At 49.7% G+C, this 27,191-nt stretch overlaps 1 protein-coding gene across 2 annotated transcripts in view; it reads right to left on the bottom strand.

The window, feature by feature from the left end:
• Window positions 1-10,637, bottom strand: part of EPB41L4B (erythrocyte membrane protein band 4.1 like 4B) — a 137,814-nt gene extending 127,177 nt beyond the window's left edge. The window contains exon 1 of one of the 2 annotated variants that reach the window (XM_066367489.1): window positions 9,731-10,637. In XM_066367489.1, the coding sequence (XP_066223586.1) occupies window positions 9,731-10,033 (303 nt within the window). In that variant the 5' untranslated portion in view covers window positions 10,034-10,637. The remainder of the gene's footprint in view (window positions 1-9,730) is intronic. The other variant, XM_066367488.1, reaches the window with a different exon arrangement.
• Window positions 10,638-27,191: the final 16,554 nt, after the last annotated feature.

Raw genomic sequence — 27,191 nt, 5'->3', positions numbered from 1 at the left:
GAAAATTTTACTACTAACAGAGATACAAAAGTGGGCGGTAGGTATGAAAAGGTTGACCGCCCCTGCGCTACATGAAAGCAGCCACACATAAACGCAGAAGCACCACCTGGTCCACTGAGATGGTCCCTGGAGCAGTCAAGTTCACAGAGACAGCAAGTATGTAGAACGTTGGTTTCCCTGGGCTGGGGGAGGGAGAAATGGGGAGTGGGTACTTAATGGGCACAGCGTTTCCGTTTGGGAAGATGAGTCTGTTCTGGAGATGGATGGACGGTGGAGACGGCTGCCCGGCAACAGGAGTATACTTTAATTGATGTTACATTTTACCACAATTTAAGAAGTCCGTAATTCAAGACAAGTGCAGCAGAACAAGAGAGCAGGTAAGATAATAGAGAGGGACTGTCAGGCCTATCACCGGCCAGGGCACCCATAAGACAGAAATGGACGACATTCAGATCGCGAAGCAGGCACGGAAGGACCCCCCAGAGCTGAGAGCTGCTGCCCAGGCAGCACCTGCGGAACCAGGCAGCCCCATCCTCCTGGCCTGCAGCACACAGGCACACACAGCCTCTCCCCTGGGACCCAGCTCAGTGCTGGGAAACAAGGAAGCTCTGGGTGATCCCACCGGCCGCCCAGGACCCTTGAGAGATCATTTTCCAGTTCCTAACTTCAAAAAGGAAAGGCTGGGCATTCAGCCAGTGATGACTTTGGGCAAAGGAGCCTGCAAAAAAAAAAAAAAAAAGTGCTGAGAAATTGAGAAATGGTAGGCAGGACCCAAAAACCAAGAGGCTGAAAGGCAAAGAGGTTGAGGAGAGATGGGGGCTTTTATTGTACGGAATTATGATCTGCCGAATCGAATCGCAAAGGATTCTGACCTTCCCTGGGAGTTCCAAAGGGCACGCGTGTCCAACAGGAAGGCTGGGTGTGCACAGCATGGGCTGGGGGTGGGGAAGAGCACTGGGAGATGAGTCAGGGAACCCAGTTCCATTCTGGCTCTACCACACTTACAAACTGAGTGGCCCAAGGCCATCCCTGAGACCACGCACACACACAGAGGATAATAATACTGCTCAGAAGGTGGCAATTAAGGGAAGTAACCCAGAGATTCTGCCAGCCTTGGAGGTAGGACTTCCAACAGGTGAAGATTCCAGGTGCTTTGCTATCAACCTCCAACCCCAAGAGACAGGCAGGGCAGGTATTGCTCACGTCTCACACTCTCACACAGACTGAGGGGTGAATCTAAATAATTCAGAATAAGTACAGAAGAGGGCATCAAACTGATGAGAAGTGTCAGGAAGGCCTGCACGGGAGGGAAAAAAAGGATACAGACCAGGATTACAAAACAAAGTGAAACCAACCAGTTACTATTGATACATAGCAAAATGGGAGTGAGTAAATGCTTCTCTTTGTGATAATTTTAACCTGGTTCTTTAAAAAAAATTTTTTGTGTGTGTGTGTTTATTTTAGCAAGAGAAGTAGGAGGAGAGAGGGGGAGAGGGAGAGGGAAAGAGAGAGACACACACACACAGACAGACAGACAGGAACATCATCTGTTCCGGTATGTGCCCTGACCAGGGATCGAATCAGCAATCTCCTCATGCCGAGAGGATGCTCCATCCAACCGAGCTATCCAGCCAGGGCAACGTGGTTCTATTAAGTACTTTTTAAAAACCTACTTCTGACCTCAGTGTTGAAGAATTATGGTCATGAAACCAGAAAGCACTCTGGGAAAACCTACACTCAGAGGCTCGGGACCTTGGGTCCCCATCTACCTTGGGGGTGTGGGGGGCAGGCTCAGCCCTCACCCCCCCCACCACCACCACCCCCCCAACAGCAGGAACACCTTTCCGGACCACAAATCTCCAGCCAGACTGTCCAAGCTTGAAGCTAGGGTACCTTTACTAGCTACCTGACACGGACAAGTTTCTTAACCCGTCTGCTAACCCCAATTCTCCCCTCTACAAATCAGGGATAACAGCAGTAACCACCAATACAGTTTCTGTGAGGATCCGACAACAAGACAACCAACACTTACTTAGCACAGTACCAGGCAAAATGCTCAGTAAGCCTTGGCCCTCGCTAAGTGCTCAAGACATTCCCGATCTTCAAAGCTTCCTCATTCGTATTGTAAAATTCAGGGTTCACAGCCAGGGCTGACAATCCTCCCCTACTCCAAGGAGCCAGAGCCCAGGGAAGGGGGTTTCCTGGCTCCCACGCTCCAGCGTTTGCACCTGCTGTGTCCTCTCCTCCAACACCTTCCAACCAAATCACACCTAACAGCTGAACTCCTATGCATCCTTCGGAACAACCAGATGTCACTTTGGGCATCGATCCTTCTCTAACTCCACCCCACAGTTCAGCTGCTCAACCCCGCAGGATACTTTCATTTGGGGTGACGAGTTATCAACACCACCGCCCCTTCTGGATGGGAACTACCGCATCCTCCCTCCCGCAATGCTTAATGTAGGTAAGGACTCAACCGGCCTTTGCTCACTGAAGAAAATATGCTGCAGGCAAACAAAAACATTTGGGAAAACAATTAAAAATTAACCGGAAATCAAAATCAAGTGTGTCTAGTAAGATACATCCAGCTCTAGAGAAGCCAGAGAGGTTGCAGAAGGGGATTGGGCGGGGCGGGGGGGGGGGGGCTCACACCTGGGAGGTCGCAAGGCTGCCGCCCACCTGTGCCAGATCAGCTGCAGCTGGTAGCAGGGTGAGGGCAACCCAGGACAGGGATGAGAGTAGCGACCACCCCAAATCATAACATAAGCCATTGAATGCGAGGGGCCTCTGTGGCCTTTAACCTGCAGGGCCTTGACCCTGCCAGAAAGCAGAGGGGGCTGAGGGGAGGGGCTCTGAGGATGGGGGGCTTGCTTCGCACCCAGCAGGGCAGCAGGTGGCACACCACTCAGGACAGCCACTGAGGACACCCCCTCCCACCTAACCGTCTCAGGGAATGTGAGAAAAAAGACACACAGACTCGGGGTCTACGTACAGTTCCTATTCAATTGTTCAGCAACCCCTATAAATTCACCACTGTGTCCATGCATACTGAGATCTGAAAACAGATGGAAAAGGTACAGATGGGTAACACACCACAATCTTAACAGCGAGTTACCTCTGACGAGGTTTTTAGATGGTGTCTGAATGTCTCTTGCTTTTCTACATTTTCTAATCATTCTGCTAGAAACACGTTCTAGCTAGTGGGAGATGAAAGTGAGGGAGGAAAGCACACGCCAACCTGGAAAAAAACACCAAGAGGGATCGGCAGCTGGCTGAGCCCGCAGGCAGCTGCCACGGCTGGAGGAGGAAATGGCGCAGGCAGACCAGGTTCCTGCAGGGGAGCGCGCGCCATCCGGGAAGAGTGGAGGAGGCAGGCAGGGAGCCAGGCCCTGGAGAGGATCAATTGTGGGAGGCGGATTTCTGTGGTTACATAGTGAATTTTTTCCCCCAAGTCCCTGTGCACAAATTTAAGGGGAAGTTCTACCTGCCCCCCACCCCCGCCGCCTTTTGCTATTTCAGAATAAAACAGATCTGTGCCTTCATCCACAGCCATGTGCTAGAGACAACCCAGTGAGGTTATGAGATTATGCACGTGAAGGTGCTTAGCCAGTTAATATCTGTTGGGTTGTGGACCAGTGTAGGCTCACGTGACTGGCCCTGGGGAGGCTGGACAGACTCCCCGCCAGCCCGCACTTGCCCCATACTAATACTGTCCAGTAAGTGTGGGACCAGAGGTAGAGATGCACCTGCATCCCATCTGGGAAGGATGTTCACCACCCAGCCCTCCTTTCAAAACAAGGTGTTTTTAAAAGTGTACAAACTCATGACCCATGTGGGTATCCAAAGCTCCCCCCTCCCCATGGTCTTATTCACAGTCTGGGAGAGGTGAGGGCAGGGTAAGCACTGGAGGGCCACCCTGAGCTAATAATACCTTTGCACAAGGACAGGAAAAAGCAAGCCACCCAGAAACCTGGGATAAGGCAAGAGGCACGCGGCAGCCAGAACCTTGGGAGAGGGCAGAAATAAGGCGCCGCCATCTTCTATTTCCTGGGGCGTTTTATAATGGTCTTCCATCTCTTCCCGCAGCTGAGGTGTAGCTACTCTTGCCCTCCAATAAGCCTCCGCCTTCCCCTACCCCCATGTACTCCACTGAAGCCACCTGCAAACGGCGCGGGCACTCTGCCCCTTGTCCCGGCCAGGCCCTCATCACCAGGCGCCTGGACTACTGCCACAGTCTAATTGGTCTCGAGTCCCTCCTCCCGTCCGGCCTCCACTCTGCTGTGGTGAAAAGGGGCTCCCTAAAGCTCCATCTCTCAGCTCAAGATGACCGCTTCCCTCCCCCGCCACACTGCCTACAGCAGTGTTCAGCGCATGGGGGCGCTGCCCTCTGTTCCCACAGTTCTTCTAGAGCCAGTGTTTTTTCAAACAATGAGAAGAGACCACGTTCACGAGAATCACCTGGGCAGAGGCGGATGGATTTAAAGGCGGGCGCACCGGGCGTGCTCCCTGGGCCCCGAGTTCTGAAGGGCCCCGAGTTCTGAAGGGCCCCGAGTTCTGAAGGGCCCCGCAAAACTCCAACTTGACGCTTTTTTCTAATGACACCAAGTTTGGTTTCATATGTGCAATTTTAACATTAATAGTACATTATTATTTTTTATGTATTTAAAAATATGGTTAACAGGTATTTTCATTTTCCCTGTCTCTCTTTTTCTTTTTTTTAAGGGGCCCAATATTTTCTTCTGCGCCTGGGCCCTCAACTGACCTTAACCCGCCTCTATACCAGGGATACTCGTTAGAAAGTCCAGCTCTCTGAACTACTGAATCAGAAATTCTGGGCATTTTTTTTTTCTCTTTTCTTTTTTTTGTATTTTTCTGAAGTTGGAAACGGGGAGGCAGTCAGACAGACTCCAGCATGTGCCCGACCAGGATCCACCTGGCATGCCCACCAGGGGGTGATGCTCTGCCCATCTGGGGCGCTGCTCTGTTGCAACCAGAGCCATTCTAGCGCCTGAGGCAGAGGCCATGGAGCCATCCTCAGTGCCCGGGCCATCTTTGCTCCAATGGAGCCTTGGCTGCGGGAGGGGAAGAGAGAGACAGAGAGAAAGGAGAGGGGGAGGGGTGGAGAAGCAGATGGGCACTTCTCCTGTGTGCCCTGGCCGGGAATCGAACCCGGGACTCCTGCATGCCAGGCCGACGCTCTACCACTGAGCCAACCGGCCAGGGCCAATTCTGGGCATTTTAACCAGAGAAAAGAAAATCCCAGGTGACCTTTGTGTACACCGATGTCAGGGAACCCTTTGGCTGGAGTTTTCCATTGTTTGGGGAAATGTGTCCCACTTGTCACTGCCAGGAACACACCCTGGCCCCTGCCATGACCCTGACCTAGGACTAGGGGTCAGACCACCTTCCCACCACTGATCCCAAGCTCATCTCCAAAGGCCAATCGGGGATCCCACAGTAGCCGGTTCCAACTCTTTGCTGCGTAACTTAAAGGTAAGTCACTTTCTACTCACAGGCCTCAGTTTCCCATCCACACAGTGGGTGGGACCTGTGCCGTCTAGGGTCTTGCTCAAGTCTAAGACCGGCATGTGATCTTTACCTTGTATCATGTATGTCTTACTGGATCAAAGTTCCAGTCCTAAAGTCCTAGGAAGCTGCATTTTTATAGGGGGGGGATGTTTTTTTCTTGCCCAAAGCGAACCTTTTAAGAACCATCTCACATACTACATCCAGCTTCCAGTTTCCCCTGAAGGAGAGCCGAGCAATGTAACCTTCCTGGCACAGCTTTGGTTTGTGTGTGTGTGTGTGTGTGTGTGTGTGTGTTTTTCTTTAATGGGCATTACTAGAAATCTTCCCAAACCCTTTCTCTAGGCCAAAGAGAAGGCATGAGAAGTAAAGATTGCCACCTGCCACCAACCCTTCAACACCCTGCCGGTGACCGAGGACGCCAGTCTCCTTCTTGTTCTATAATCCTCCCAACGACCCCATTTTCAGAAACCCGAGGCTCAGAGAGCTTCAGTTGCCCACGGCCGCCCCAGGCAGCCTGCAAGCCTCAACCACGGCTCCGCGAACCCCGAAACTCCCCATGTTTGCACTGCACCCCCGTGAGTCAACGCGGAGCCCCAGAAACAATGGGGGCCAGGGCGCCAAGAGCAGTGCCGGCCAACAGAGCCGTGCCCTCCGAGGCGTCGTGGGAGTGCTAACCAGCCAGCCACACATCCTAACAGCTTTCCACACAGAGCTGCTGGAAGGCTGCACGCAGGGGAGGGGAGGGGAGAGACGGGGCTGAGCAACAGCCGCACGAGCAAAAGCGGTGCCAGGGATTTAGTCAACAGAGAGCTAATATGAGTCAACAGTGGGTGCCGCTGCCAAGCGCACGAATGGCATCTTCAGCTGCATTAATAGAAGGAGAGCGTCGAGGGCAGGCTGAGGGAGTCCAGCCCTGCTCGGTCCAGACCACACCTGAGAGCTGGGCGGTCGAAGGAGAGGCGCCTTCCCCGCAAGACCAGGCTTTCTGAAGAGGAATGGCTCAGAGGGGCAATCCGGTTGAGAGCGTGAGCCACGGACCACCTTGGAAGCTGGTTTTTAAAACCATCCCACGTGAGACTGCATGTTAAAAAAAAGATCCTTTAATTCACACTTTATCAAGGACTGAGAAACCACCAGCTATCCACAGCCAAGGTGAAGGACAGACAGGTGCGCTAGGGGACGAAGCTGACCACCCCAAGGGGGCTCCAGGCCCTGCCCGAGGAGGGCTGCTGCTGCTTCCCTGACTGGCTGTAACAATCAGGCTGTGGCTTGGCCAAGAAGTTAACACACTAGGCATTCTAAAAATGCACAAGGGACACTGGATTTGAGATCCTATCGTCTCAAATGTCAAAGTCTCCAGGAAGTCCTCCCAGTTCCCGGAGGCTGTCCATCCCCAGGACCTGCTCTGGGTGAGCCTGGGCTCTTATCTAGCATCACTCAGAATAAAAACAGATGTTGCCCAAGAACCCCACGGCCACCCACCGCTTCTTCACCTGTCTGTACACAGCACAGCGCTTGGCACACTGGAGAAACCCAATCAGTGTTGACTGAAAGGAAAACTGGGGCGCCCTGGCACACTCACCCTGAACGAGGTAGGGAGGCTGTATGCAAGGCAATTTCAGAACACAACTGTCCTGACCGGAGCTAAAAAAAAATGGCTTATGACTATGCAGAACCCCTTTTAGTATGCTTAACAAAGACATTCTTGAAGCTAACACCACCAGAGGGTTTTAATTACAAAGGAGCCATAGTTAGCTTGGCAAGAGCCCGTGGAAGTGGCTGGAGACAGAAAATCCAGCTCAGGGTTACATGTACTGCGGCCAAAGGTAAATCCAGCTGTGCGCCAGGCAGCCATGCAACAACCGGGGGCCAGGACGTGGTACAAATCCTGGGGCGCAGAAGAGAAGAATGACAAGTGGGGCCAAATGCCAAAAAGGACAGAAGAGGGAGCCTGGTGAAACGGGTCTGAGGAAGGAGCAGATGTGCTACAGAACCTCGTAACTCCCAGAATTAATACAAGAGGTTAAGACTCGGATCTGGGAAGATGAGCACAGGAGACTGTGGTGCAGGTTCTAATACCTGATAAATCTTTCAACTGGTGAGCCATGCTCACGAGGGATCTTTCTTCATTTTTCCTCCCTGAGAGCTCCCATGTCAAAAGTCAGCATTTGCTTTTTATTTGCCTCTGGAGAGAAGGGGGGGGGAGGGGGGATGAGAGGGGGGAAGAGGGGGGAGAGAGAATAAAATGTAGGATTCACTAAATCACATCTTAGAACGTCAAAATATCTGCCATCATTAGAAAACCTGGTGAGTTCTTTGTAAAACAGCCCTTTATAAAGTGAAGAAACCTTTTAGTGTTAATTAACACCCCCCCCCCCCCAGAAGGGCTCCACCAGCTGGAATAAGTCTGCATTCCTACCTCCACCTGTTCATTTGTGTACCTGTTTGGGTTTAGTCACCACACATGCACTTTACTCAGTTTGCATTTTTCACCCTAGAAACACCACTTAAGCCTGTCTCACAAACCTGACAGAAGGAATACATTTTATAAACGAACCATCCCCAGAGAACAGAGAAGAAAACCATCGGCAAGGAACACTGTCAAAGTTCCCAAGGAGAGCATTTCTTTCCCAGATCAGAGATGCAAAATGCGCCACATCCTCTCCACACACAAGCTGCACACTCCACAGGCAGCCGGCTCCCCTCTGCACTCCTCCCGGCTCTCCAGGCCTCGTCTCCCAGCTAAATAAAAACTAGAGAGCCTCAATCTTGGGCAGCAGCAACGTTTTAATGCTATTTTAGACAACAGCTCCAAAGCACCGGAATGTTGGCTCCTTTTCTATGAATAAAAAAAACCCCAAAAGGGTATTATCATAACAAAATGATATCCTATGGAGAGCACTAGGAGCCACAAAAATAAAATTGCCATAAATTGAAACTGTCTCAAAACTAAATCGACACAGGGAAACACTAAACCCCAGGCCAGGCAGGCTCTGATTTTCCCATCTAAAACCCTTCTGTGTTCCTAGTTCTCTCCTGAAGTCCAACAAATTTCTCCCACCCAAGAAGGCCTAAAGGCTTTTTCTGGAAGTCCGGGAATGTTATTCCCCACCCCCACCCCCTTGAAAACCCTGGAAATGATCTGTAACATTTATCTAAAGCTCAGTCTCTGCTGTGTCCTCAGTCACACCCAAAGATTCCCAAAGGCACCGTCTGCCGCAGCGCCAGGTGCACAGTAGGCGCCCCATTAATGTGTAGATTTGATTTGATCAGATCTGGCCCCTTGGCTAGAAAGACGCGTTGGTATAGCTCGACGCCCTGGCGGAGACAGCACTGCCGGCCTAGCTCTCTACTGGAGAGGGCGGGGTACAACCACCTGTGGGCGGGTGGCCGAGGACTCAGGCCCCGGCGCCGCCGCCACCCCGAGGTGCCTCGGAGGCCCCACGCACGTAGACCTGGGTAAAGTCCGGCGCGCCAGGCCCCGTGGGCGCCCCGGGCCCGACTCCCAGTACCCCAGCAAGGGCTCTGCGAGCTCAAAGTTGGCCAGATCCAAGAGAGTCGATTCTAGAGTTAGCTCCCAAGTCTCCCAACCCCCTGCAAGTACGCGAGCCATAGGGGCTCTTTGGAATGGGGGTGGGGTAGAACACCCAGAGGGGATCCGGAGACAGCCGAAATGTCCCCTGAATCCCTCCCAAACCTGGGCATCTGCCGGCAGCATACTTGGGGGCTTCTCCTCCCTGCGCTCTCACCAAGGTCTGGTGGTGACTTTGGGAGGGTGGGGTGCAAGTGGGCCATGACACGGCAGCCCCGCATTGCTCTGACGTTTTCTAACCAGTAATCCAGCACAAAGAAGGACCCAGCTGTAATATGGGGGGGGGGGGGGCGAAGGAGAACACCTGTCACCCGCGCCAGGGGGCGGGGACTTAGTTCTCGGAACTCGGGGAGTGGGTGCGCTGGGGAGAGTGAGGCCCAAAGGACGAGGTGGGGAGCCAGAGAAGGAGTAACCCAGCAGCACCCTGTGCCAAGGCGGGGGCCCCCTAAAGACCCGGACAGGGTGGCTCGAGGTTGAACCTGGGTTAGAGAGCTCTCTCAGAAGGGAGAGGGATCCCCGGAAAGGTGCAAGGGAAGGGTCCCAGAGGGAAACATAGGTGAAGGAGCGCGCGGTGCCAGCGCCCCGGACTGGTCCCCTCCAGTCACTCACCGGCAGGTCCACGCTCACTTCGGTCCCGTCCAGCAGGAAGACGCGGCAGTAGAGGGTGGCCTTGGTGGCGCCGGCGGCGGAGATGTGCACGGCCGCGCCGCCCGTGAGCAGGGGCCCTCCGCCGGCCGGGAACACGCTGCCCCCAGGCGCGGCGGGCAGCGGCGAGGAGGCGGCGGCGGCCGGGCCCCCCCGGAGCCCCCCGTCGCGCTCGTCCCCCAGCCCGGCGGCCCCGCGCCCTGCCGCGCCCCGCGCGTAGAGCTGCATGGAGCGGCGGCCAAAGGTCCGGCGTAGGAAGCGCAGCATCCTGGCTGGGGCGCCCCCTGCCTCCGCCCCTTGCGCCGCCGCCGCCGCGCCGCCGCCCGGGAGCACCCCGCGCCGCCGTCAGTGCCCGCGGCCGGCCCCGCCGCCTCTCGCGGGCTGCGGCCCGGGGCTCGCTCCCGCCGGGGCCGAGGCCGCGCTACGGCTGTCTGCGGGGCGCGCCGGCCGGGCCAGCGCCGGCTGCGAGTGGCCGCAGGCGGGAGGGCGAGCTCCGGGCGGCCCCGGAGCCGTCCCGCCGCCGCCGCCGCTCGCTCTCCCGGGCCGGGGCGGGGGGCCTGCGCTTGCTGCCGAGGGGCCGCTGCCGACGGCCGGCCGCGGGGGGCCCGGGCCGCGGGGGGCGTGGGGGCGGGCTGCTGGAGGCTCCCGCGCTGCGCGTCGGCCGAGGGCCAGCCGGAGCAGGGCGCCTGCGTGCTCCCGGCGCGCTCACTGCCCCTCGCCGCGCCGCACCCGGAGCCCGGGGAGGCCCAGCCGAGCGCCCGCTCCCCAGGCACCTTTTCCTGCGCCCGCAGCCTCCGCCTCCCACCTGGGAGGCTGCACCTCCAGCTACCGCCGCCGCCGCCGGACTGCAGCACGCCCTCCTCCCTTGGGGCTGCGCCCGGGAATTGCAAACCGGGTCTGTGCTGCCCCCTGCCGGCCCGAGCGCCCCCTGCTGCTGTAGGTGTGCTCACGTGTGTACACGTAGGTGAGCACACACGTGTTTCCGGCGCCCCGAGCCCAAGAGACGCCTGAGAGTCTCCCCTTGCCTAGTTAGGAGAAGAGGGCTGTATGCTCTCCGAGAAATCTTACCCGGTGGCCAGAGAGAGAACAATATTAAGTGAATTAAGGGCCCTCCTGGGCCCTCAGTTTCCCCTTCTGGAAAAGGAGAGGGTGGACCAGGTAATCAACAAAATCCCTGCTACTTAGTTCTGTCAGTTTAAGATCTCAGCTGTTAGGGCCCTTTCAGCCATTATAATACAATGGGCTCATTCTAAATAAAGAAACCGAGGCAGGACAAAAAGAGGGAGTACTTTTGTAACCATCTACGCAGAAAAACTCTAAAGCAGGGGTCTCAAACTCAACTCAGCATGTGGGCCGCAGAGCAAGATCACAGCCATTCGGCAGGCCGCACTAGGTCTACAAAAGGCAACTGTTACGCAACACTTTTCTCACTGCAGTTGAAAACAAAAAAAAAATCAGTACAACAAGCACAATCGTACATGCAGTTTACTCAGTGTCACAAAACAACCAGAAACTGTAGTTCGCATCACAACTGCTGTGAACTAAGCTAATATCTAGCTAGGATGCTAGAGAAATGAAAAATACAAGTAGGCCCCTAGGCTTACTTAATTTTATCCAAAATATTTTGAACTTCGTGGATTAGTCTGCGGGCCGCACAAAATTGTTCGGCGGGCCGCGAGTTTGAGACCCCTGCTCTAAAGGAACTCAGTCCAGTATTGACTCAGAGGCCTGCATAAATAGCCATCACCGAGAAGACTAGCAACGGCTGGACGCGTTACTAGGAAGCAGGGTAGAACTGAGGCTCGTGAAAGAATAGTGCAGGGCACGCTGGGAATATCAGAGGTGGAGGGAGGAGTTGATAAACAGTGCCCCTCAGGTGTATAGGTTGGAGGGCTGCTTCAGGGAGAAGTGGGTTGTCCAGTGTTGTTGGAATGAATGCAGAAGAGGAGGAGGCTGAAAGGAGGTCAGGCCTCTTGAGAGGAAAAACACTACTTTTTTTGTGCCTGACACTGTGCTAAGCCCTTTCCATTCATCATTTCACTTAATCCTCCGGACAACCTGGTTCGATAGGCACTTTTATCCTTATTGGACAAAGGAGGAAATTGAAGCTTAGAGAGCTTAAAATAAGCCTTGCTCCAGATTTCGTGGTTAATAGGGACTCGTGCACAGGGCTTCAAAGCTGTTGCTCCTAACTGCTGCCAGGTTGAGGCATGTGGCATGATTGGCAAGCAGTGAAGGTTTCTGAGAGGCCTGGACAGGGGCAGTGGCCACAGCAAAAGGGACAGAGAAAGAGGGAGGGATGAACTCAGGAGATACTCTATAGGGGGGGGGGGGGATATATTTATTGGGAATCAGGCACGATCTTAGGTGATTTCCTGGATGATATTTTCATTAATCCTCTTTCCAACCCTTCCACCAGGTTGTTTTTTTTATCCTCATTGATTTAGGTGTGGTTTGGGGCTTAAGAGAAGTACTGTCCTTGCCCGAGGCCTCGGAGCTCCTGAATGGCAGCAGCCAGTATCGTCCCTTGTTGCTTAGTGTTCCCTGTACGACTCCACGGGAGTCTAATGTGTGACAGCTAACTCTGAGGGGGCATCACAGTCAGCCTTCAGACACTCACTCTGCTCCCCTCCCCACAAGACTTGACGTAATAGAATGCCGTCAGCAAAACTGGTGTTCAGATGTAGCCCAATATGCTTCCTGGTTTCGAAGCATAGCCCATTTCCTGCTACCTAGCCCAGGAGTGCTGTGCTAGAGTGAATAATGGCCCCCCAAAGATGTCCACATCCCAATCCCCAGAACTTTACATAGCAAAAGGCACTTGGCAGACATGATTAAAGTAAGGAGTTGGAGATAAGGAAATTATCCTAGGTGACCCAGGTGGGCCCAACATAATTACAAGGGTCCTTGCAAGAGGGTAGCGGAAGGGTCAGAGTCCGAGGTGAGTTGACGTTGGCAGCAGAAGTCAGAGTGATGCATCCAGGAGCCAGGGAATGGGGGCAGCTCCTAGAAGCTGGAGAAGGAACAGGTGATCCCCTAGATATTTCAGAAGGAGCACAGGCCTAAGGACAGAACTTCTTCTTAGTCATCATTGTATCCCACCCAGTACCCTACCATGCTGTCTGGTCACTAATCATTCAATAAATGCTTGTTGAATGAATGCAGGGTTTCATTTCAATGTCCTGATGGCCCCTTGGGGTAGAGGTCGCCGTTGCCTTTTAAAATGGGGCAAATGAAGATTGGAGCGGAGCCTGGACTCACACTCACGTCTCCTGACACCAGATCTCCTGTCCTGTGGACAGTATCACGTCATCAAAAATCACCTGGAGACTCCAGATAGCTTTAGTTTTACCTGTGCCTCCTATGTGTCAGACACTGTCACCTAGTGGATCTCATTCGACCCTCCTCACAATAGTGATTTAAGCACTCTTTCTCCACCACTCCAAGGAGAACCAGAGTTCAGGCCGTCCTTTGGTTAAATTTCATGCCACCCTGGCTTCAATCTCAGAATTTCAGATTTGACGAGCAAATTTGCATTTTGTCTGCTCCGAGTTATGTACTTTCATCTTGGTCTTTTTGACCTAAAAGTCTCTAACCCAGCGTTACCTAAGCTTTATAACCAGCCCTTCAAAAGTTTTAACTGCCGTTTCTCAGACCTCTGTGCCCAGTGTCAATGGGTCTGAAGTGCACATGTACCTGGTTGTCAATACATGGCTCTTTGATGGGCCTTTTTGGTCCTCAAACTATAATTCAGAACCCTCAGTATGTCTCCTGTGTTTTTTTGTGAGTTTTTTTTTTTTTTCTGAAGTTGGAAACAGGGAGACAGTCAGACAGACTCCTGCATGCACCTGACTGGGATCCACCCGGCATGCTCTGTCCATCCGGGGCATAGCTCTGTTGCAACCAGAGCCATTCTAGCGCCTGAAGCAGAGGCCATGGAGCCATCCTCAGCGCCCGGGCCAACTTTGCTCCAATGGAGCCTTGGCTGCGGGAGGGGAAGACAGAGACAGAGAGGAAGGAGAGGGGGAGGGGTGGAGAAGCAGATGGGTGCTTCTCCTGTGTGCCCTGGCCGGGAATCGAACCCGGAGCTCCTGCATGCCAGGTCGACCACTGAGCCAACTTGCCAGGGCTTTTTTTTTTTTTTCTCAAACCATCTTGGGCTGAAGTTCTCAAGAAACAGTCGACTCTACACTAAACTGCAGGTCCTTTCCTTGGTCAGAAATAGTAGCTTGATTTCCTCAAACTCCAGGGCAATATTTGGAATTAAAGCCCTAACGTCACCTTCTTGCCGTCTCCTCACTACAGGTAGGCTACCACTTCTTTACCCACTTCCTCAGGTTCAGGAGAACTTCCCAATGTCCCTCTCACCAGGACTACAGAGCTTTGTGTCATCAGAAAGCACAGAGAGTTCCTTCCGTGCTTCCTTCCTTCAGGGTAGTCTTACATGTTAATTAAACAGCCCCTGTCCTGTCTCTAAGGAACTCCTTTCAGAAATGTGCTATTTATCCCTATCCTTTGTTTCCTGGCTCCTTTCCTAGACTCAATAAAAGTGTGCCCTCATTCTGACTCCTTTTCTTTTCCCATAGAACAAGATTACACTTTAATGTATGTTCCTATTTACTCCCTTGTGAATTTTCCTTTCCATAAACATTTATTGCGCTCCCGCTGTGTGCCACAAAGCCTTTTGTACCTTTCCAGTAAATATAGGCTTATGGGGCCAGGCAAAATGGGTGAAGGCAGTCAACTGTGTGGTGATGGATGGCAACTAGACTTACAATGATGATCATTATGCAGTGTATGCAAACAGTGAGTTACAATGTATACCTGAAGTCTATATAACGTTGTATACCAATTTTGCCCTCAATTAAAAAAAAAAGCCGACTTATTCTTTCTGCTAGAGTTGAAAAATAAGAATAACTATTACTAATTAAAGACTGTCGCAGTGTCTGCCAGCCTAGTGTCCATTTTTCCTTCTTTGGGTTACAGAGTTTGGATTACTATGCAGAACTACTTCCTCCACCCCACAATCAGAAGAAGCCTAGTGGTCTAGGTGAAGCTGATTCCACCCCCATTTCAGGCATGGCCCATGCGCAGGTCTGGCTACTCAGGGCGCTCCAGAGTGGGCAGCACCTCATGCCAGGCCAGTGAAGGTGAAGGTCAGCCCTGACACTCTTATTGAAAGTACTGGGAACCAGCAGTGTTAAGCCTGGAGCTGCTTGTCATGGGCCCACTGTGACACCACATGGAGAAAGCCCGAGGGTGACAGCAACACAAGTAGCAGCCAAGGGTTAGAGACAGAACGTTCTAGTGACAATTTGATTTTGACTACGTGGATCTAGCCTAAAGCTACGCCCTGGAATTTACAATTTTAAAGAGTGAATCAGCTTAGAACGGAGGTTTTCCAGATCTCTCTCCCAAGCAATCACAGGGCATAAGCTTTGTTTTGAATGGGCACCCACTTTATTCATGTTTAAAGGACTCTCCTCCAAGCAAATAATTAGCAAAGTGATGCTTGTCACTGAGGTGTACAGAAACAAAGGGAGAGTTAATAAGTCATCTGAACTTTTAGATTCAGAAGTAGCAATGCCAGAAGTACTTTTTTGGTGACTCCATCTTTGTCCCAAATATATATATTTTAGCCAATCTTTCCCCCTGTGCTAGGTCATATTTCTGACTTCCTCCTCTGTGTCAAATTCCTAGATGTCTGTTCCACACATCTACTCTCTAGCCCTCTGCCTAGACTCCAGAGGTCAGTATCTGGGAATGGGAGCATCTCCCACTTTCCTGATGCCACCTCTGGCATGGGTGTCCTCTAGCTGAGGTCACATTTCTTTCCTGAAGGATGCGCATCCTGCTTTGGGGAAAGCCAGGTGGCTCTGATGTGACAGCCCCAGCATTATACTAAAGACGCGCACAGAGAGGGGAAGGGGTCATGTTCATAGCGCCTGCCCACTCTCCTGCCTCCCTGCCTACATCGTAGACGTCACCCTCTCTTGTTGTACATTCCTGATGAGCTTGCCTGCCCCTTACTCTCTCATAGCCAACTGCTTTCCTTTTATTCTTTCCTTTCCACTGGTCTAAACTCCATGCTGTCCAATGGAACTTTCTGCAGTGATGGAACCATCCTAAATCTGTGCTAATACGGTAGCCACTGTCAGTCACATGTGACTGTTGAGCCACTTGCAAGGTGGCTGATGCAACTAAAGGGCTAAATCTCTAATGTCATTATTTAACTTTAATTTAAATCTACTGCTCACAAAAGTTAGGGGATATTTCAAAATGAATATGAAGCAATAAAATATCCCCTAATTTTTGTGAGCTACCTATGCTTAGTGGTCACCATATTGGACAGTGCAGGGTTACACCTCACCCACGTTACATACAGCAGGCTCCATCTCCCATGCCTATTGGGCAGGTCTAGTTCTAGATAGTGACCCCTTTTGCTCTGTCCCAAACTGTCAACATTCACCTCCCCAAGCCCAGCCAAGTCACAAGGTATGACAGCTTTCATCCTACTTGCCATCAAATCAAAAACCCATCTTCTGCCAAGGTGGTCAAAACCAAAGTAAGTTGTTCATTTGAGTGAAGCCCATAGCAGCTGGTAGTGATGGTGGAATGTGCTTTTGAAAACCTGCCACAACTCAGAGCAGAAGCAGCATTTCAAAGCGAGGGTCCCATGACTCGCCTGGGTTAACACTGTAAAACCAAGGTACAGGGACCCCAAACACCAAAAGGACCCTCCTCATCACATCCTTCTCTGTTGTAGACCTCAGGTTCTAGTTCTGGCCAAAGAAAGAGCATTTGCAGAGAGAGGAGGGAGTGGGTGGAGTTGGATGCATACCATGAGAGTTTGAGAGGAATGGGGCCCAGGAAGCGGAGCAGGCCAGCTGGGGAGAAACTAAGGGTCGTGGTGGTCTTGGGGAAAGTGCAATGGTGGAAGCAGTGAATGGAATACATGGTTCAGAGAAAATGCGGGCAGGGAAACAGAGGTGGTAAAGCCAGACCACTCATTTGAAAAGCTTAGTATCAAAGGGAGGCAGTGAGTTATCAAAGAAAGAGCATGGGACTTCTGCTGAATTCTAGTCTGAGACTCACTTTTCTCATCTGTAAAATGGGTGAGTACTACTAACCCCAAAGTTTTGTTACAACATTAATGATATGATGTAACAGGTAACTGGTGCAAAAAAATGAAAATAAAAAATAAAAAGCTTTATAAACTGCAAAATCATATAAAAGTACCTATAAGGCCGGAAGAAGGAGGGGAGAGGGCAGTAACTAGAAGGGGCAAGAGGGCCAGCAAAGGTTTGGGGGACATGGTTCTCATCCAAATGCAAGAAAGAAAGGAAGAAAGCTGTGGGGAGGGAGAGACCACAGGGATGCGAGGGCGTCAGAGGACGGACACAGACAGAGGGCTTGCATGAAGAAGGAGTAAATGGCATTTTCTGAAGCTGGCAGGAAGGCTGGGCCGAGAGAAGCCGGGTGGAGCCGAGGATAGACAAATGCTTCTCAGAGGCACCCTGCTCTTCCTTCCCAGGGGTATTATAAAAAGGATAACGCTTCTTTATGCTGTGCGGAGATTTCTGGTTTACGAAGTGCTGTCACAGACATGACCGCATTTAATTACCCTGCGTGACAACCCTGGCTGTGAGGAGCTCTTACCCCGTTTATAGCCGTGGAGCCCGTGGAGCCCGTGGGTCCCACGGCCCCTCGGCCGGGCCTCCCGCCTTCCGGGTGCCCTCTGCAAACTGAAACCCGGCCCTTCCCTGCAGCAGCGCCAGCTCCCGCCCTCCCTGACTCACTGGGCGGGGCCCTGGGCTGCTCTTCTCCCCAGAGCCGGTTTCTGACCTTCCTTTAGCACTCCACCCTGTCTTTTATCCCCTCGTCTCCCTCTCCCCTGGCCCCTTTCTCCTTTTTGATTAAACTGTTAGAAATAAAGGCAGGGGTTTTAATGATATTAAGATGGGAGTCACTGGAGACCTGCCCTGCCCTGACACTCCCTGCTCTGCCCAGAGATTCCCAAGGGAACGGGCACGAAGGGCATGTGGTAGGAGATACAAGCTGGGCTTTGTTTTGGCCAGGCCTGCTGCGTGGAGAGCCCAGCCAGAGCTCTCTGCCCAAGCTGGGCTGGGGCCCCAAGGCCTCCTCTCTCCCAGGACCCTCCTTTGTCTGGGGTCCTTCCTTCCTCCCGGTCAGTAGCTGACTAGAGAAGCAAAGGCAAGTGTACTTAGGTGTGGGTAAGAGGAAGAATCACATTCTTGTGTGTCTTTTTTTTTTTTAATGCTCAGTGACCCTACGCATAAGTAAACTTGACCTAACTGTCGCCCTGGAATCTGACCAATCAGATTAGTATTCCATCTCAAGGTGGAGAGCAGACAGAAGTGGCAAGGAGACTTTCCTGGTGTGGGGAGTTGGGCAGGACCTTTCTACCAACGATTATGGCAGTCTAAACTAGAAATTTCTAGAACCTCCTCCTCCCTCATCCCTCCAACCCCAAGCTGTCCGCAGCCACTGCTTTATACCCTGGGCCATTCCCGCGGCTTCCCCCGCAGTCTCCCCCTCTCCGACCCAGCCCTTACCCAGCCCCCAGAGCCAAAGGAAGTCAGCCGAGTGGTTCCCCCATTTATAACCTTGACAGCAGGGCTGATGACAAGGGACGCTGGCAAAAATGACAGTTCTAGGAGACTGGAGGGGGGCCTGAGGCCAGCTATGTTTCACATCTGGACAAATGCCACATAAAGATTTTTTAGCCAGCCTGTATGTGCGCAGACACTTTAAATGTCCAGCCTCTATGTGCCGAACGCATTTTAAACCAGAGCTCACCCTCATCCTTGGAGTCCTTGTCTTTTGGTGGCTCCCTGTTATCTACGGGAAAGGGCCATTTACTCTGGCCCCACCTGCTCCTGCAGCCCTGGGCCCTGTCATTTCACCCCCCCATCCTGCACTCGAAATGCTTGTCATCTTCAGACACCCTGAGTCTCCCTTCAAGCCTTTACATGCAGATTTATCTCTCTCAAATGTATCTTCCTACCTGTAAACTCTTATTTACCCTCAGAACCCCACACTGGCTCCCTTTGTAAAGCCCTTTCTGACTCTAGATAGACTGGGTTGCTTCCCTTCTCTGTCCCCTCACCCTACCATAGGCACATGCGTCCCCCTCCACCGCATACATTGGGCAACCTCTCTGTGCTAAGACCTGTCAGTCCTGGCAGATTATAGATGATGGCAGCTTGGACTGGAATGGGGAAAAAAATAGGCTGAATTGAGAGGTAAACCCAATATGATGTGGTGATGGATGGGCCATGGGGGACGAGGGGGGCAGGTGTCCGGCGGGGGTGGGGAAGGAGGGTATCTGGCTGGTGTGTCCCCTCCCCCTCCCTTCCAGACTGAAAGCTCCTTGAAGGTGGATGGAAGGAAGCATATCTTGTTCACCTCTTCCTCCCCTGGCCCGCACAGGGTTAGTGGGGGATTCATCCAGAATGGGGCGGGCTGAGCCTGTTGGGACAGCAGTATCAGTGAGTCTAGCCAGGAGGGGCTGTGAGGACAGAGGCAGAGAACAGAGCCAGGCCTAAGGAGGGGGGAGGGTCCCTGCTGAGTGGTCCTGGGTGTGTGTTGGGCAGATAAAATGTATTATGCTCACTTTGTTAAAGAGGCCGTTGCCCAGGTGATATTAATGTGTGTTGGGGTGGGCTAAAGGCAGGCAGAATCCTTGTAGCCTGGGGCTTGGTTTTGGGATTAAGCCTTTCCTACCCTTTTTGGTGTAAGGTGGTACAATCCAATCATGCCTCAGAGAAGTGACTTTGTATTAGAGACTACCCTATTTTGTATATTGGATTAAAGGTTGTGAAGCTACACTATAAAATAGGGGTAGAACGGGAACTTGCCGCTTGGTTCCTGAGATTAGCAAGAGAGAGCAGAGGAGAGCAGCAGAAGGAGGCCACGTGGAGGAGGCCAGGAGAAGCAGCCAAGATGGCGGAGTACTGAGTGAGATGCCAGTCTGTGTAGAGTTTGTATCTGGGATAAGGAAGGAGATGGGGAACTGAGGAGAATAAGGTTGGTGAGCTAGAAACCTTTGATTCTAGGAAACTCGGATAAGTCAGTGGCTTTGTGAGCACTGAGTGTGACTGGGTTTTGGAGCCCAGTGTGTATTTTTACTTGCCCGCCGGGTGCAAGGTAGGATTAAAGGCTATGGCCCACCAGTTTTTGGCTCCATGGTTTCTTTACCGACTGTCCGAATCCAATGTGAACCTGCATGGGCCGGGCAGCTCTGATAGTGGCTCTGGCCGTGGCTCATGGCTTTACAGTGTGTGTTCTAGAACTTTCCTCACAAGTTATCTCAGTGGTTGGCTATCTGCTCCTAATAGGCTCGCCCACCTCTGTAGATGGGCCAGTGCCCACTGGATACTGGAAAGTCTGCAGTTTGAAAACTAACGTTGATACTGAATTCTCAACTCCTGCCCACCTCCCTCCCCTCGACCTTAGTTAAGTCACTTCTCCCTGGGCCATCGTGTCCTAGTGGTGCGCTCTCTCTCTCTCTCTCTCTCTCGCCTCACAACTGCTCTCTTTTACACACACACACACACAGTAGTGGCTGGCTCACATAGATGTTCGTTAAATACCCGTAAGGCCAGAAGCCGCCATCGTGGCCATTCACATGCAGGTCATATTGGATTCGGACAGTCGGTAAAGAAACAACGGAGCCAAAAGCTGGTGGGCCATTGTCTTTAACCCTAGCTTGCACCCGGCGGGCAAGTAAAACACACATTGGGCTCCAAAACCCTCTCACATTCAGTGCTCACAAAGCTACTGACTTATCCGAGTTTCCTAGAATCAAAGGTTTCTAGCTCACCAGACTTATTCACCTCTGTTCCCCATCTCCTTCCTTCACTCTGCACAAACTCTGCACAAACTGGCTTCTCACTCAACACTCCGCCATCTTGGCTGCTTCTCCTGGCCTACTCCACGTGGCCTTTCTCTGCTCTCCTCTGCTCTCTGCTCTCTCATGCTAATCTCAGGAACCAAGAGAGCAAGCTCCCGTTCTGTCCCCATTTTATAGTGTAGAAATCAAAACCTTTAATCCAATATACAAAATAGGGAAGTCTCTAATACAAAGTCACTTCTCTGAGGCATGATTGGATTGTACCACCCCACATCAAAAAGGGTGGGAAAGGCTTAGTCCCAAAACCAAGCCCCAGGCTACAACGATCTTGCCTGCCCCCAACACACATTAATATCACCTGGGCAATGGCCTCCACGTGGGCAGCGTCATCTTTAACAAAGTGAGCATAATACATTTTATCTGCCCAACAATACCCATGGTCACCAAGTGAGAGCAGGCATCGGACAGCCCAGCCCAGAAGCATGGCTCAGAGGTGGCACGTGAATCCTGGCTGTGTCGCTTACCTCCTGTGTGACCTTGTGCACAGAATCTGAGCCCGCTCACCTGTGTTCCTCATCTGTTATCAGGGCATCCTAAGGGTATCTAGCTTACAGGTCTATTGGGAGAAAGAAACAACAGGAAGTATGTCAACTATGTCTGATAAGTACTTAATAAATGTTCATGTAATTATTGATAATTTTATATACATTAAAAAAATGAAAATCTTCTGGGTCAGAGCCTAGCTGTCCAGGCTGGGGGCCCAGGGAGGAAAGGGACCCCGAGCTTTGGACAAGGGAGTGGAGGGGAAGTCAGTGGCCCAGGGCCTTTGGCCTGGGGGTTGGCAGGGATTGGGAGAGAGGAGAGAAGAGACAGAAAGAGAGGGAATTAAAAAAGAAATAGTCAGAGAGAGAGAGAGAGACAGAGAGAGAAAGCCACCAGTGTGGTCATGGAACGGCCGTGAACAGAAACCCTGCAAACCGGTCTGGGCAGTCCCGGAGCCAGGCTGGGTCAGGCGTGGCGGCAGCATCCAGAGGGAGCGGCCTGCCTGTAGCAGGGCTGCCCGGGGGCGATGCCCAAGGCCGCCGCCGCCTCCTCCTCCTCCTCCTCCTCCCATCTGGGAGGCTGTCAGGAGCTCTCCCGGCCTGGCCTGTGACAGCCCTTCTGAGTCTGGCAGAGAGAGAAGACTGCGCTAGGGAAATCTGGGGCACACACTCTACTATGAGAAAGCCGTACTGCTTCAAGTCTGATGGAGCTGGAGTCCCCGCTCCGCTCCGACAAAACCCAAGTGCGAAAGGATGTGCTTCTGGTAAATGGTGCCAGACCAACAAGAGAACCAAGTTGGACCTTTATGTTATACTATCAGTGAAAATGAACTCAAAGTGGACCAAAGATCTACAGGTAAAAACTAAAACTATAAAACTCTGACCAAGGTAGTTCCTAGATAAGGGTCCACAAAATAAAGGCCACATCACAGTTGTACATCTGTGTTGATCTGCACTTACGGGCAATGTCTCACTGCTATGGAGACCTCACAGGTATCCGTCATATTTCTCTGGCTCATTTAGGGTAAGGTGGTTAGCTCACCTTACCCTAAAAAACAGGACCTGCTAGCCTTAGAAGGAGATTGCCAACTTCCTAGCCACACGATGCCCTTGCCCACCTTGCCTCCCCTATCAAACTGGCTCTTGCTCCAAATCCTTCAGGAAGAGTACCTCACTGCTATGAGGCCCTGTCCTCCCCCATCCAAGGAAAGATTTCCCTTAAATAGAGGACTTCAAACTCATTACAAGTTGTATTATTTTTGTCATTTGATAACTCCTAGAAGAAGACACAGGGCAAAATCTTCACGACATTTGACAGTGATTTCTTGGCTATGACACAAGTACAGGCAAAAAGAAAAAAAAAAAAGAAAAAGGAAAAAGTCAATAAATTGGACTTAGTTCAATCAACATCAGAATGAGAAAGTTTTCTTCATCAGAGGACATTATCAAGAGAGTGAAAAGAAAACCCACGAAATGGGAGAACATATTTGCAAATCATGTATCTGATAAGGGGTTAATATCCAGAACACATAAAGGACACCTAAAATTCAATAATAACAACATAAAAACCATTCAATTCAAAAAAACAATCCCCTTCACGTTTGCAACAAAAAAATAAAATACCTAGGAATAAACATAACAAAGAATGTAAAGGACCTATATAAAAAAAACTACAAGGCATTGCTAAGAGAAATAGAAAAAGACACAATGAGATGGAAAAATATTCCTTGTTCTTGGATAGGAAGAATAAATATAATTAAAATGGCCATATTACCCAAAGTAATATATAAATTTAACGCAATTCCCATCAAAATTCCTATGACTTTTTTTAAAGAAATGGAACAAAAAATCATCAGATTTATATGGAACTATAAAAAACCCCGAATAGCCAAAGCAATCCTAAGGAAAAAGAATGAAGCTGGGGGCATTACAATACCTGACTTTAAACTATATTATAGGGCCATAATAATCAAAACTGCATGGTATTGGCAGAAAAATAGACACTCAGACCAATGGAACAGAATAGAAAGCCCAGAAATAAAACCACATATATATGGTCAAATAATCTTTGATAAAGGGGCCAACAACACAAAATGGAGAAAAGAAAGCCTCTTCAACAAATGGTGTTGGGAAAACTGGAAAGCCACATGCAAAAGAATGAAACTCGACTACAGCCTGTCCCCGTGTACTAAAATTAATTCAAAATGGATCAAAGACCTAAATATAAGATCTGAAACAATAAAGTACATAGAAGAAGACATAGGTACTAAACTCATGGATCTGGGTTTTAAAGAACATTTTATGAACTTGACTCCAATGGCAAGAGAAGTGAAGGCAAAGATAAATGAATGGGACTACATCAGACTAAGAAGTTTTTGCTCAGCAAGAGAAACTGATATCAAAATAAACAGACAGCCAACTAAATGGGAACTGATATTTTCAAACGACAGCTCAGATAAGGGCCTAATATCCAAAATTTACAAAGAACTCATAAAACTCAACAACAAACAAACAAACAATCCAATAAAAAGGTGGGAAGAGGACATGAACAGACACTTCTCCCAGGAAGAAATACAAATGGCCAACAGATATATGAAAAGATGCTCAGCTTCATTAGTTATTAGAGAAATGCAAATCAAAACTACAATGAGATACCACCTCACCCCTGTTAGATTAGCTATTATCAACAAGTCGGGTAATAACAAATGTTGGAGAGGCTGTGGAGAAAAAGGAACCCTCATACACTGTTGGTGGGAATGTAAAGTAGTACAACCACTATGGAGGAAAGTATGGTGGTTCCTCAAAAAACTGCAAATAGAACTACCTTATGACCCAGCAATCCCTCTACTGGGTATATATACCCCAAAACCTCAGAATCATTGATACGTAAGGACACATGTAGCCCCATGTTCATAGCAGCATTGTTCACAGTGGCCAAGACATGGAAACAACCAAAAAGCCCTTCAATAGAAGACTGGATAAAGAAGATGTGGCACATATACACTATGGAATACTACTCAGCCATAAGAAATGATGACATTAGATCATTTATAGCAAAATGGTGGGATCTTGATAACATTATACGGAGTGAAATAAGTAAATCAGAAAAAAACAAGAACTACATGATTCCATACATTGGTGGAACATAAAAACGAGACTAAGAGACATGGACAAGAGTGTGGTGGTTACCAGGGGTGGGGGGAGGGAGGACGCAGGAGGGAGGGAGGGAGAGATTTAGGGGGAGGGGGAGGGGCACAGAGAAAACTAGATAGAGGGTGACGGAGGACAATCTGACTCTGGGCGAGGGGCATGCAACATAATTTAATGACAAGATAACTTAGACATGTTTTTCTTTGAATATATGTACCCTGAATTATTAATGTCATCCCATTAACATTAATAAAAATTTATAAAAAAAAAAAAAAAAAAAAAAAAAAAGAAAAGACATTTCTCCCAAGAAGATACACAAATGGCCAATAAACACATGGCAAGGCAGGGAAATGCAAATCAAAACCACAAGGATATAACACTTCACATCCATTAGGGTGGCTATTATAAAACAAAACAAAACAAATGGCGATAGGGATGTGGAAAATTTGGAAACCCTGGGCATTGCTGGTAGGAAATAGAAAATGATGTAGATGCTGTAGACAACAGTTTGGTAATTTCTCAAAAAGTTAAACATAGAATTACCTTATAATCCAGCAACCCCTATTAGTTCTATGTACCACAAATATAGAAAGCAATATTTCAAACAGATACTTGTATAATGTTCATAGCAACATTACCCACATTAGCCAAAAAGAAGCAAGCCCTAACAGATAAATGGATAAACAAAATATAGTCTATCCATACAATGGAATAGTAATCAGCTACAGAAATATGGATGAAGTATGGATACATGCTACAACATGAATACATCTTGAAGGCTTTATTTTAGTGAAATAAATCAGACACAAAGGACAGATATTGTATGACTCCGCTCATATGAGAGAGACCTGGCATAGGCAAATATATAGAGAGTAGCATGTGCAGAGGGACGAATCAGAGGTTATCAGAGGCTGTGAGGAGGGACGAATGGGAAATTTGTGTTGAGTTTCAGTTTGAGATGATGAAAATTTCTGGAAATAGATGGTGGTGATGGTTGCACAACATTGTGAATGCACTTAATGCCACTGAAACGTGTACTTAGAAATGGCTAAATGGTATATTTTATGGTATGCATAGTTTACCACAATTTAAAATGAAAACCCTTCTTTACCATATACAGTATGATTTTGGGTAGGTTGGTTAAGTGCTTTGTGCCTCAGTTCCCTTGTCTGTGAAATGAAAGTGATAATTGGGATGATTACATTATTAGATAGCTCAAGTGCCTAGCAGTGGTCGGCAAACTCATTAGTCAACAGAGTCAAATATCAACAGTACAACTATTGAAATTTCTTTTGAGAGCCAAAATTTTTAAACTTAAACTATATAGGTAGGTACACTGTTATTAACTTAACTAGGGCACTCCTAAACTGGCCAAAGAGCCGCACTAAAGAGGCCAAAGAGGCCCTGGCCGGTTGGCTCAGCGGTAGAGCGTCGGCCTGGCGTGCGGGGGACCGGGGTTCGATTCCCGGCCAGGACACATAGGAGAAGCGCCCATTTGCTTCTCCACCCCCCCCCTCCTTCCTTTCTGTCTCTCTCTTCCCCTCCCGCAGCCAAGGCTCCATTGGAGCAAAGATGGCCCGGGCGCTGGGGATGGCTCCTTGGCCTCTGCCCCAGTCGCTAGAGTGGCTCTGGTCGCCGCAGAGCGACCCCCCGGAGGGGCAGAGCATCGCCCCCTGGTGGGCAGAGCGTCGCCCTGGTGGGCGTGCCGGGTGGATCCCGGTCGGGCGCATGCGGGAGTCTGTCTGACTGTCTCTCCCCGTTTCCAGCTTCAGAAAAATACAAAAAAAAAAAAAAAAAAAAAAAGAGGCCAAAGAGACGCATATGGCTCACAAGCCGTGGTTTGCCGACCACTGGCCTACTAGGGCATAGTAGATGCTCAAATGTTATTTTCCCTTATTACCTCTTATTGTCCCCCAATTAAAAATAACTATTTATCCCCTGGATTATAAAGCTAACACATACTCATTGTGAAAATATCTTCTCAGTCAATATCTAATAAGGAGAGACATAAACTCTTAATAACGTAATCCCACCATTCAAAGAAAACAGTTGCCATTTCTTTTCAGACATTTTTCTCTATTTTCTCATATATATCTCTATTTTTTCATATATAATTTTATTATTAAATAAACAGCATTCTGTAGGTAAAACAAAAAAGAATAATATAAACAGATTTTAAAATAAAATATCATATAAAGCATAACATGACAGTTTAATAAACAAACACAGTAGTCTATCAATATATCCATATTCAAAACTTTTAAGCCAACTTAGAATGGTCTGTATGATTTGGTATCCTTGCTCTCATACATTTATATTCTAGTGGTGGTGGGGTTTGGAGGTGACAAACAAGTAATCAATAAAATATATGTTTGTTTCTAAAGAAAAATGGGACCCTTTTTTTTTTACACATGCCATGTTGTACATGTTGTAGCTTTTCTTCTTACACCACAAAATAGCTTTCCCACATGCTTATTTCCTTTTCAAATATATTATTTAAAGCATTTCTTTTTTTACTGATACTAGAGAGAGAAAAGAGAGAATCATCGATTTGCTGTTCCATTTATTTATGTATCCCTTGGTTGATTCTTGTATGTGCCCTGACCGGGGATTGAACCCATGACTTTGGCCTATTGGGACAACACTCTAAACAATTGAGCTACCTGGCCAGGGTCTTAAAGCATTTCTTAAGACCTGCTTGTGTCTTATCACTGTGTATTGGTTCTGAAGAGGGGTAACTGCCATGTGTTTCCACGCTCCGGTATACTGAACACTGTATGCTGAATCCAGTATGGTGAATTCAGGCTGAATTTTGTGTAGGCATGACCTCTGTGCCAGGGCAGGGTTTCTCAAAGAA

This window comes from Saccopteryx leptura, chromosome 2 (assembly GCF_036850995.1).
Source record: "Saccopteryx leptura isolate mSacLep1 chromosome 2, mSacLep1_pri_phased_curated, whole genome shotgun sequence".
Classification (NCBI taxonomy): Eukaryota; Metazoa; Chordata; class Mammalia; order Chiroptera; family Emballonuridae; genus Saccopteryx; species Saccopteryx leptura.
Note: the sequence above shows the minus strand (reverse complement) of the source record. Positions and strands in the feature narration are given on the sequence as shown.